Here is a 12378-nt window from a genome sequence, read left to right as displayed (position 1 = left end):
ATGGAGAAAGGCCACAGGGGAGGAATAAACCTGCTGCAGGACGAGATTCAGAGCAGGCTGGCAACACTGAGGAGAGCTGAAAACCTCCTGAGGAAGCGCAGAAGGAAGGCGCAAACAAGATCACGCTTCTACAAAGATCCCTTCAAATTTGTGAGTCTCTTCACAAAGGCAGACTTGAGAGAACATCTGAAAAAGTACTGCAGAGATGACCGACACCAGGAAGAGGTTACGCTCCAACCTGACATGCTACCAGTCAATCCACCAGAGCACAAACTAGATATCGATACACCCAGGTAGAGCGAAGTAGACAAAACCTTGTGAAGAGCAAGGACCACATCATCTGCAGGTCCCAACGGAGTTCCACACAAGCTCTACAAAAACGCTCCAGATATCCTGCGATTCCTCTGGAAGCTAATCAAAGTCATGTGGAAAAAGAAGAGATGAGATACCAACGTCTTGGAGGAGAGCCGGAGGGATCTTTATCCCCAAGGAAAAGGACTCATCAGGGATTTGCCAGTTCCACTAGATCAGCCTTCTGAATGTTGAGGGTTAGAAAAATATTCTTCAGCGTGGTCGCTCACAGGCTGGTAGGATAGCTGCAAAGAAACAACCTGATTGACACATTAATCCAGAAAGCAGGCATCTCAGGCCTCTCCGGGTGTGTGGAACACGCTCGAGGGAACAGATCTTCACGTGATGTTCCTGGATCTCCTGAACGCCTTTGACTCAGTCCCTCACAGCCTCCTGTGGACAGCCTTCGACTACTCGACTACTACCCTTGTCAAGGCCTACTTCAAGGACGTCCAGCTCTGCTTGACAACAGCAGTGTAGTCTCACCACAGCATGGCAACACCTGAAGGTGGGAATCATGGCCGGCTGCACCATCACCCTGCTGGCCTTTACCCTAGCCATGGAGCCTCTCCATGAGTGGTTGGTGGACAGAGAATAAGACCTGGGCTGAGGCTGCCGCTGGTCAGAGCCTACATGGATGACCTCACAACACTCACCACAACCAAGGCTTGCACTGTGTGGCTACTAAGGAAGCTGGCTCGCTTGAAGATCAAGCCATGCAAATCCAGAAGCATGTCTATTGTCAAGGGGAAACTGGCAGACCACCGCTTCCACATTGGCAAGGAACCCATTCCAATGGACTCAGAGAAGCCTGTGAAGAGCCTAGTTGTTGGTATGATGCCTCTCTCAAAGACAAAGAGCAAATAGAGCAGCTCAGGATGGAGGCAGCCAGCGGCCTGGAGAACATCGACAGAGCCTTGCTGCCTGGCAAGCTGAAGCTCTGGTGCATACCGTTTGGACTACTTCCACTTCTCCTGTGTCCACTAACTCTCTATGAAGTCTCGCTCTCAAAGGTGAAAAAACTGGAGACTGGTCAGTTCATATGCAAGGAATTGGCTTGGTCTTCCTAGGGCCCTCAGCAGTATTGGGCTCTATGGTAGAAGGATATCCCTGCCCATTTGCAGTCTGACAGAGGGGTACAAGTGTGCCAAAGTCAGACTTGAGATGATGTTACTGGATTAGAGTGATCCATTTGTAGCCCAAGCTGCCCAATCCTGGCCACCGGGAGGAAGTGGACCCAATTGGCCGAAACTGAGCAGGCAAAGGCAGCACTCAAGACACAGGGATATTGTGGGCTGAGTGCAGGAGGGGAGGAGTGGTCTTGGCTTTGGGGCCAGCACACCAGCCTGGAGCAAGGCCACCCCATCTCAGAGAAGCAAGCTGGTGGTCCAGGAGGTACATTGGGAAGAGGAAGCGGGAAGGTGTGCACAAGCTGTGGCACAGGCAAAGCAAGGGCAGTGGATGGCATGGGAAGGAGTGGAGAAGAAGAAGGTCTCCTGGAAAGACCTGGGGGATTCAGGGTGAGCGTTACCATCAGGGCTGTCTACAATGTCCTGCCTTGTCCAGCAAACCAAGTCAATGGTATGACAAAGACCCCATGTGCCATCTATTATCCAAGTCCAGCAACACTAAGGCACATCTTAGTGGGATGCAAGACCAGCCTCACCCAAGGCATTTACACTTGTTGGCACAAGCAGGTGTTAAAGTGTAACGGACAAGTGTGAACGCTCATCCTCCCTGTCATCCCGTTGGCAGCCAAAACCATATATTCGGGAGGGCAAGGGTCAGGCCAGCCTCACCACCGTAACACCAGACACTGGGCAGCTGGGCAGAGCATGGGACTGGACGCTGCTGGCAGACTTGGACAAGATCGCATCCACCAACCAAGGGTGATATGATTAATGATTAAGAGGTGCTGTAAAAATACAGTGTATTATGACTATTTTATTACTATAACTGAAACAAGTTCAGAAGTTCATAAACAGAGACATAAAACACTTTGTTCTGCTGTTGAACTTTGTGTCGGACAAAGGTTGAACAAACAGGACTGAGTCACACCTGATCAGATACCAGGAGGTTTTTTATAACTTCTGACAGACACGTGATCTAACTTGTAAATTTTTAACACGTCTTCATTGAAAAGAGGTCATAAAGTTGAGATCAACAGCTGTTGCTGCCTCTCAAACACAGTGAGTTCCACCCTGTTCAGGTGTTTCCTTGTTCCCTCCCCTTCAGATCTACAGTTTGAAGATGGGTGGAACCAACATGTGGTGAAGAGGAGGAGCTGACAGGCCCCGTTCACTGCAGAGACACATGTTGTTGAGATCAGAGCTCAAACTAGTTTAACTTCTGAGCAACAGAAACTCATCGTCTGTGTGAGGTGAAATGGCGCAGAAAGGAGTTCATCTGGACGAGGATACGATCTCTTGTTCCATCTGTCTGGATCCACTGAAGGATCCAGTGACTATTCCATGTGGACACAGCTACTGCTTCAGCTGTATTAAAACCCACTGGGATGGAGAGGATGGGAAGAAAATCTACAGCTGCCCTCAGTGTAGGAAGAACTTCACACCAAGACCTGACCTGGTGAAAAACACCATGTTAGCAGCTTTAGTGGAGGAGCTGAAGAAGACTGGACTCCAAGCTGCTCCTGCTGATCACTGCTATGCTGGACCTGAAGATGTGGCCTGTGATGTCTGCACTGGGAGGAAACTCAAAGCTGTCAAGTCCTGTCTGGTTTGCCTGGTCTCTTATTGTGAAAACCACCTGCAGCCTCATTTTGAATCTCCTTCATTTAAAAACCACAAGTTGTTGGAGCCCTCCAAGAAGCTCCGGGAGAACATCTGCTCTCGTCATAATGAGGTGCTGAAGATTTTCTGCCGCACTGATAAGAAGTCTATTTGTCTTGTCTGCCTTATGGATGAACATAAAGGCCACGACACAGTCTCAGCTGCAGCAGAAAGGACTGAGAGGCAGAGAGAGCTGGAGCTGAGTCGACAAAACATCCAGCAGAGAATCCAGGACAGAGAGAAAGATGTGAAGGTGCTTCAACAGGAGGTGGAGGCCATCAATGGCTCTGCTGATAAAGCAGTGGAGGACAGTGATAAGATCTTCACTCAGCTGATCCGTCTCATGGAGAAAAGAAGCTCTGAGCTGAAGCAGCAGATCAGATCCCAGCAGGAAACTCAAGTGAGTGGAGTCAAAGAGCTTCAGAAGAAGCTGGAGCAGGAGATCACTGAGCTGAAGAGGAAAGACGCTGAGCTGAAGCTGCTGTCACACACAGAGGATCACACCCAGTTTCTACACAACTACCGCTCACTGTCAGCACTCAGTCCATCTACACACTCATCCAGCATCAATATCCGTCCTCTCAGACACTTTGAGGATGTGACAGCAGCTGTGTCAGAGCTCAGAGACAAACTACAGGACCTTCTGAGAGACACTTGGACAAACATCTCACCGACAGAGACTCAAGTGGATGTTTTACTGTCACCACCACCAGAGCCCAGGACCAGAGCTGACTTCTTAAGATATTCACAGGAAATCACACTGGATCCAAACACAGCAAACACACAACTGTTATTATCTGAGGGAAACAAAAAAGTAACATATACGAGTAAAGGTCAGTCTTGTTCTCGTCACCCAGACAGATTCGCTTCATGGCCTCAGGTCCTGAGTAGAGAGAGTCTGACTGGACGTTGTTACTGGGAGGTGGAGTGGAGAGGAGGAAGAGGAGTTTTTGTAGCAGTCGCATACAAGAATATCAGCAGAGCAGGGTATGAAAGTTTGTTTGGAGGTAATGACAAATCTTGGTCGTTAGTTTGTTCCAACAACAGTTTCACATTTAGGTTCAACAACATCCAGACTCCAGTCTCAGGTCCTCTGTCCTCCAGAGTAGGAGTGTACCTGGATCACAGAGCAGGTATTCTGTCCTTCTACAGCGTCTCTGAAACCATGACTCTCCTCCACAGAGTCCAGACCACTTTCACTCAACCTTTACATGCTGGATTTAGTCTTTTCCGGTTTGGAACCACAGCAGAGTTGTGTAAACTTAAATAGACAAAGATCATTGAAGGTGCAGTTGGTTAAAGCAGATATCAGCTTCACGGCCGTTTCGGCTAATGCTGCGTTCAAGGCAGGCTTTTGAAACCGTAAGTTACAGCTTCAAGTCACAACTACGACTTGGTAGCATTCCAGGTAACCCGTAGCTCGTGTTTTTACCATCCTGTTGTCTGTGAAAGTTCCCTATAACGGCCACTCGTAACTTCCGACCCGTGAACTCGTACCAGATCGAACTGGTATGACTTCACAGGAAGGAAAAACACAAAGTACTAGTTTCTTTGAACGCACCATGAGTTAGCAGCCCCCGCCCTTGTCAGGCATCAATTGGTCCTCGTGCTACGTCACCACATTCACGCGCATCCCTTGGCTGCACACACAGCCCTTCATGCCGTTCTCTCTCCTCATTGGATAACACTTGTATCCCACAAGGAAAATTTTCTCCTCGGGTTACAGCAGAGCAGAGTGACGGAGAGACTCGTGTTTAGGCTGAAATACTTCATGTAAGTGATTGCTGATGGAAAATATGACTATTTAGGACTTATATTAACAAAAACATTCCACTGATATCTGCTTTAAAATCTGTATTTTAGTTCATCACTTTCTTTAGTCTCCATGTTTGTTGCTAAAAGCTCATTGCTGTTGTGTCTCTACACTGCACAGAGATCACCTGTAGTTTTGATATTTTTGAGTTTTTTGATCATTGACATGAGGACAAATAGCCACTACAATTTGTGTTGATGTGTTTGTGTGTTGTTCTCACTGTAGAAACTAAGAAATCTACAATCACATTTACATTGATGTTTTGTTATGAGGTTCAATCAAAGTGTACATATCATGATAATAATCAATGGGGAGCTGATTGATTGATCAGTAAAGTCTGTTAAATTAATATTGGAGACAGATCAGTTATTATCTTCTTATATTTTGTATTATTTTTGTACTTTAATTGTGGATCCTAATAAAAACAAACAAACCAACCTGGTGTGGCGCTGGCTGAGGGGTGAGGGGGGTGGAGTGTGGGTAGGTGTGGGGGGGCGGGGGGGCGTGTCCGATGGAGGCCTGGGATCCGGCCCTGCTGAGGCGGGGCGGGGCCTCGTGGTGGTGCAGCGGGGGGCCGGGGGCACCGCCGCCATGCAGGCTCTGGGCGTCCTGCAGGTCGACCAACGAGATGCTGCGGCCGTTGGGCAGCAGGTTGTCCCGCCCCCCCTCCTCCGACGGGTGGAGCTGAGCCAGCAGGGGCCGTTGCCCCGGAGACGGCAGGCTGCGCACCTCGCTGTGGCTGCAGGAAGAGAATAAAATCGAAGCTTTATTGTCGTTGTAAAAAAGAAAACAACCAAATTGGCCTCGGTGTCATAAACAAATATACACAATACTTTGAACCTCATTTGCTTCCACATACTTTCACCTACAGACTTCATTCAAATTCTGATCTGTAGACAAACCTCTAATGTATTCAACCTGTGTACAACTTTTTCATATCTTGTACCGTTTTTGAGATAAATCCTTTAAAAGCACATGTGCATTTCTGACAAATTTTCACACTTCTCAATGAGTGTGTATGGCGTGAGTGAGTGACATCATCGTTAGAGTGCAGGAGAGCCAAAAAAGCTTCTTCTGAAACTGCCACGAAAGCTACAAATGACACTCTACACACAAGAATGTGCCCACAGTTTGTAGCCACACTTGTATTCTTGCTAAAAATCTGGTCAAAAACGCAAAGAGAGCACATGCACATTTCTGACCAATTTCACACTTTTCAATGAGTGTGTATGGCGTTTGGCCAGAGTGAGTGACATCATCACTAGAGTGCAGCAGAGCCAAAAAAGTGACTGGGCCTTTTCTTCTTAAACTACCACCAAACCCACAAATGACACTCTACACTCAAGATTTTGGAAACAGTTTGTAGCCACACTTGTCTTCTGGCTAAAAATCTGGTCAAAAATGCAAACTTAGAGACTTAGAGAATAATTTTAAATATTTTTTAAATGCAGTCTGGGTGGCCTCTCTCTGCCATTCACCCCAGTACAATTTGTTTAACAGCAGAGTAGAAGGAGCTCAACTTTGTAATTTGCTGGAATGGGCATTATACTTTGTCTAAATTCACCAAAAATAGTCACACCTCGCACAGAAGTCCCCAATTACTACTTCTTGCTTTTCTTTTTACTATTCTGCAAAGCTTTCAGCTATCATTGAATGATCTCACATTCATGAAAGTCTCAACCCCCAATTTCCTGAGGTATTGCTATAGTCCAGTGGTAAGGTGGCTGCTTCCCAACCACAAGGTCACTGGTTCGAATCTCACCTTGCCAACTTTGTTAGTGTACCAGTCTCTTTGAACTTAAACTACTACCACTTGGTCTGGCTTATTTTCAAATCTTGCATGAGCAAACTTGATAATGCATAATGCCCCCCCACCTTTCATCTTTACCTCTTTCTATCTTGGTTTGTGTTAACATGTTTCTTGTTTATACCACTGCTCTAAGATTTAAATGCACTGGAACTTTGAAAACCAAGTAAGCAGCAGAGAAAAGCAAAAGTCTTGAATGATTTGTATCCATCATTTATTGTCCTGCGCTGCCCACTAATGGACTTCACTGACAGAATTCACCTCCCCTCCCCCGCCTTCAATTGGTTACAGGTGTTCGTTATGAGACTCATTGATTACTCGTACCACAGTTTGCAGCACATCATCACATTACAATCAATGACAACAGTCTTGATAAGTGTGTGCTCTCTGTGGCAGAGTGGTGGAGTAAAGGTGTAGTGATCATGAGGTCATGGGTTCGATTCCTACCTCAGTCATGTCACATCACTGCTTGACTTTTACTTCCAACTATTCAGCTGTCATTGGACAGTCTTTGATTCCTGATAGTATAAAGCTCATTGCAACTCAGGTCCTCTGTGGCCATATGGGTAGTGTGTCAGGTTACATGTCATGAAGTCGTGCGTTCAATTCCTGCCTTAGACATGTTTCTTGCATGTCTTTGTCAATTTCTTCTGCTAATTCAGCATGGTTCAGCAATGGCTTTCAGCATTCACACGCATTTTCCGTTAGGAAATGCTCTTTCTAGTTAGTAATGTAATTATGTTTTGACTTCATTTGATTTTACACATTCATATTGTTGTGAAATTAATTAATGCGTGTAGCGCCGCATTTTGTAATAAAATTCTTGAACGCAACATGTAATAAACTTTGCCGCATTTTGTAATAAGTTGTCACATAATGCACCAGTTGTTAAATATCCAGATGTTGCACTTTTTCTTATGAATAAAATGTACTAATTTGGTGCATTATGTAACAACTTACTACAAAATGTGACAAAGTTTATCACATGTTGGGTTCAAGAATTGTATTACAAAATGCAACGTTATTACATCATGTGGCGCTACAATGTGTAATAATCATGATTATTTCTCTGATAATAACTGTACCAAGGTCATCTATAATGGTGACATCACTAGTCACGAGCAGCGGTTAGTGTGTGATGTCATCAACAGAGAGGCAAGCTGATTGGTCACCTGTCACCGGGGTCTTCAAAGATCCGCTGTAACCCTGACGACAGGCTGCCGCTGATGTTGTGGGCGGAGCTGTGGTCCTGGAAACGCCGCAGCTGCTGCTGCTGCTGCACCGGCGTCGGCGCCGTCGCCAGGCAACGGGAGATGTCTCCCAGAATCCTCGGCAGCGGGCCCAGCTTCGCTACGGTGGCCTGCAGGAAGGAATTTTCACCCTGGGGTCCGAGTGTGTGTGTGTGTGTGTGTGTTTGAATGGAAGCACCAGGATGCAGCGGTGGTGGTGGGAGGACAAGACCAACGTGGTGGCGCGCGCGCGAGAGAGAGAATCGGCCAAACAGGAAGTGAAGAGAGAGGGAGAACAAAGGAGGGAGGGGGGAGGAAAAAAATAAAACATGAGGGAAACTTAATGGAAACAAAAATCAAATCAACCAGAACAACATGCAGAGACACAGCAGAGCCATGCAGAGACGGGTGAGACACAGCACGGCCGGGGGGAGGAGGGGGTGAGGAGGGGGGGGGGGGGGGGGCATGCTGTGACGAGCTCATGTGGTTAAAGGGTTAAATGCGGCGGTGACCTCTGCTCCTGATGTTCATTCATGTTACACCTACATCTACCCAGGGGGCAAAATCACAGTTTTTTTTAAAACGGACACGGAGCGTTGTAAAAGGTTTGACACCAGAAATGATCTCTAGGAACTTGAAGGATTAAAACCTGGGTGGACAACCCGGTCAACTAGCTGCTGGAAAGCTACAGGGGCCAAAACCCCTTTCTGGGGTCATTCTGCTAGAGAAATGATGTAAATGCAAATATTTAGGTACGACAATGGCATAAATAGTCATACAACTATAACATTTGGCAGAGAGTATCTTGACACATAGGGGGAGGCATGAAAAAAAGATTCTGGGGTTTGTTGCAACTCAATTTTAAGATATCACCCTCAACATCCCAAAAAAAGTACTGTTCGCCTGACAAATTCTCATGAAAATTATGATTTTTCAGCACTTTATGGAGAATATCTATGCCTAACATGTATATAGAAAATTTCCTTAATTCATAAGCTTCCATTTGAGTCCCAGATAGCCTTTCTACTAGCTACTGGAAAGCTACAGGCTGTCTCCAAACAATGCAACACCTATTGTGAAAAACTCCATGTTAACTGATCAGAAAACATTCTATTTCTGGTCTCCCCAAAGTGAACAGATAGATAGAGAAGACCGTTGGCCACAGCAAGTGGGGCTTTGGAGATAGAAAGGCTATCTGGGACTCAAATGGAAGCTTATGAATTAAGGACGTTTTCTATATACATGTTAGGCATAGATATTCTCCATAAAGTGCTGAAAAGTCATAATTTTCATGAGAATTTGTCAGGTGAACAGTACTTTTTTTTGTCTTTTTTGGGATGTTGAGGGTGATATCTTAAAATCGAGTAGCAACAAACCCCAGAATCTTTTTTTCATGCCTCCCCCTATGTGTCAAGATACTCTCTGCCAAATGTTATAGTTGTATGACTATTTATGCCATTGTAGTACCTAAATATTTGCATTTACATCATTTCGCCAGCAGAATGACCCCAGAAAGTGGTTTTGGCCCCTGTAGCTTTCCAGCAGCTAGTTGACCGGGTTGTCCACCAGGTTTTAATCCTTGAAGCTCCTACAGATCATTTCTGCTGTCAAACCTTTTACAACGCTCGGTGTCCGTTTTTTTGCTTTGCCCCCTGGGTAATCAGATATATTCACATCGATCAATCAATAATCAATCATACACACACACACACACACCAAACTCAACGTTGTGTTGCATAACGTAGCCTTCACCCACGGAGAGCTGTGATTGGTCAGCAGCCGACAGGTTTATTAGGTTATGTTATTATTCAATAGTCATTATAAACGAGGGTGAGTCAACATGATGCTCAGTGTTTATATCTAACATGTCACCGTGTAGTAAATCAAGTTTCCACTGCAGGAACTTCGGGGTAATTTTATGGGGGTCAGGGCCTGGGGGTCGGTACTCGGATCGGCCCTGAAGAAGTCCTGATGGGGCTTGAGATTTACTCTGTGCTGATTGGTCAGACTCAAAGCAGGATCATGTGACGCTAAGAGAAAGCTCCGAAGCACCGAAATAAGATGCATTTTTATAACCCAACGCTACTAAAAAACGGAAAAACCCCTCCTCCTTTTACCAGGAACTCCTGCAGTGGAAACGCAGCTTATTCTGTCCTTATAAAATATTGTTTGTTATGTGTCTTTTCTGTCACAGCTGGTTTGTAACATCTGTTTATATGAAGCCGTCAATATGACCGCTATGACAGTCGTCCGCTGAATAAATACTAGTGCGTTTCATCGGCTTCAGAAAGCATCAAACATCTATTTAAACAAGGTTTTTTTTCTTGTTTTTTTTTTTTTTAAGAAACCTTTTTGTCTAAAAAAAGAACCTAAAACAAAGTATTCAGCTGACATAATGACCTTTCACTGTATTTTTAACAAAGTTATTTACATAATAATACATTTAAAAAAACCAACCGGTCCGTCAGACCGTCTGGTGTGTAAGATATTTATAATTTCTGTCGGCCGAGCCAGCAGAGATTCTTCTTCTTCTACTGGAGATCGCAGGTTCGATTCCCTGCACAGGTTATCAGCAGTGTAGCTATCAGGTGGATGTTCTGTTTATCTTTATTATTATTATTAGTTATCAATATGATTATTATTGTTGTTAATATTATCATGACACACGGTTTTACTTTGTGTTTGAGAGCAGCAGCAACAACAACACACTCCTTTAGTTTCACAAACCAACAAACAGTCATGACTTTAACACAACTGATATGTCATGTATGTGTGGTATGATGTTGACATTTTTAAATGTTTTTATGTTTTTAAATTGCACATTTGGAGTTTGGGGAAACGTAATTTCGATCCCCTGTGTAACTGTCAGTTACATTGTGTGATTGACAATAAAGTTTACTGAACTGAACTGAACTGATGTGGAGTTGTAGATGTCGTGTTTCTTTCTGAGGTTTTAGTTTAGAGTCTTTTTAACACACACACACACACACAAACACACACACACACACACACACACACACACACACACACACACACAGGCGGTGTTACCTTGTCGAGCTGTGACACCACCTCCCACAGCAGCGCGTGCAGCACCGACAGCTCGCGGCCCAGGTCGATGTAGCCCTCGAAGCCCGGCGTGTTGGACAGCGTCTCGGGGTTGGAGATCTCCGACAGGAAGCGCATCATCCCCGCCCACTCGTGCTCCAGGAAGTCGTTCATGAACGCCATGTACTCCTCTTTGTTCCCGAACCTGCAGACGAGGCCACGCTCCGGTCAGGACGATGACGATCAGACTAATCAGCTAAACTGCCTCTACTAAACACCTGATCAAACTAAAGGGATAGTTCACCCAAAATTTAAATTTCTACTTTTTTTCGATAGACAGAAAGAGGGAGAGAGACAGAAAGATAGATAAAGACAGAAAGAGGGAGAGACAGAAAGAGGGAGAGACAGAAAGATAGAGATAGAGACAGAAAGAGGGAGAGACAGAAAGATAGAGATAGAGACAGAAAGAGATAGAGAGACAGAAAGAGGGAGAGACAGAAAGATAGAGATATAGAGACAGAAAGAGAGAGATAGAAAGAGGGAGAGACAGAAAGAGAGAGAGAGACAGAAAGAGAAAGAGAAGTTTAGAGAAAAGAAGAAAATTAAATAAGTCTATATTTTAAGCTTGTTTGTAGCGGAAGCTCCCAGTGTCTCAGTTCACTGCTCTTCCTGGTCCGTCCAAATCTCGCGCGATTCGCATTGACACCCAGTTCACGGCTCCGCAAATCGCATGAGATTCCGGCAGAGCAACACTGGGAGCTTCCGCTACAAACAACCTTGAAATATAGACTTATTTAATTTTTTTTGGAACAATTTCTCATGTCGGGGCTTCAATACAAGAGGGACATTACATACGAGCAGCATGGAGGTATTTGGATGTTTTTTGGTGTGTCTTTTTGTTACGAAGACAGTTGGTATCCATTTGCAACCGTTATATGGACATGCACTGCTACGCCGAGACCCCCTGTAACTCAGAGGGGGTCATCCCTATGTTCCCACAGCCCTATGTTCCCTCAGCCCTATGTTCCCTCATTTCTAACTTTTGTTGTCACTGAAAATTAGGCCCTATTCCCACAGCCCTTTGGTCCCACCATTGGTTGGGTTTAGGCAATGAAGAAAGGAGTTGGTTAAGTTTAGTAAAAAGACCCGGTAGAGGCTAGACAGGCCAGATAGACAGAGTCCAGATAGGTAGAGAGAGTCCAGAGGGAACATAGGGCTGAGGGAACATAGGGCTGAGGGAACATAGGCACGCTCCCACTCAGAGAAGCCACGGAGTCCACATGAGGGGGGAGGAGATCATGAGTGCAATTTCAATTTTGGGTGAATTATCCCTTAACAGGGTAT

The 12378-nt window shown here is 45.3% G+C and overlaps 1 protein-coding gene and 1 pseudogene across 6 annotated transcripts in view; one reads left to right on the top strand and one right to left on the bottom strand.

Annotated features, from left to right (window-relative positions):
• The window catches only part of rasal2 (RAS protein activator like 2), a 104142-nt gene that overhangs the window by 7510 nt on the left and 84254 nt on the right, over positions 1-12378 (bottom strand). For 3 of the 5 annotated variants that reach the window (XM_083991586.1, XM_083991584.1, XM_083991588.1), the window contains 3 exons: positions 11038-11239; positions 7933-8141; positions 5392-5692 (listed from right to left, as the gene is read on the bottom strand). In XM_083991586.1, coding sequence (XP_083847712.1) covers positions 5392-5692; positions 7933-8141; positions 11038-11239 — 712 coding nt within the window. The remainder of the gene's footprint in view (positions 1-5391; positions 5693-7932; positions 8142-11037; positions 11240-12378) is intronic. The other 2 variants (XM_083991587.1, XM_083991585.1) reach the window with 1 other exon arrangement.
• On the top strand, positions 2665-4410 carry LOC311000762 (tripartite motif-containing protein 16-like; annotated as a pseudogene). Its single transcript has one exon. The product of its transcript is annotated as a tripartite motif-containing protein 16-like (transcript).

Source organism: Trachurus trachurus (genome assembly GCF_905171665.1).
Source record: "Trachurus trachurus genome assembly, chromosome: 17".
Lineage (NCBI taxonomy): Eukaryota > Metazoa > Chordata > Actinopteri > Carangiformes > Carangidae > Trachurus > Trachurus trachurus.
The sequence above is the reverse complement of the archived record's forward strand: the minus strand, read 5'-3'. Positions and strand labels throughout refer to the sequence as shown.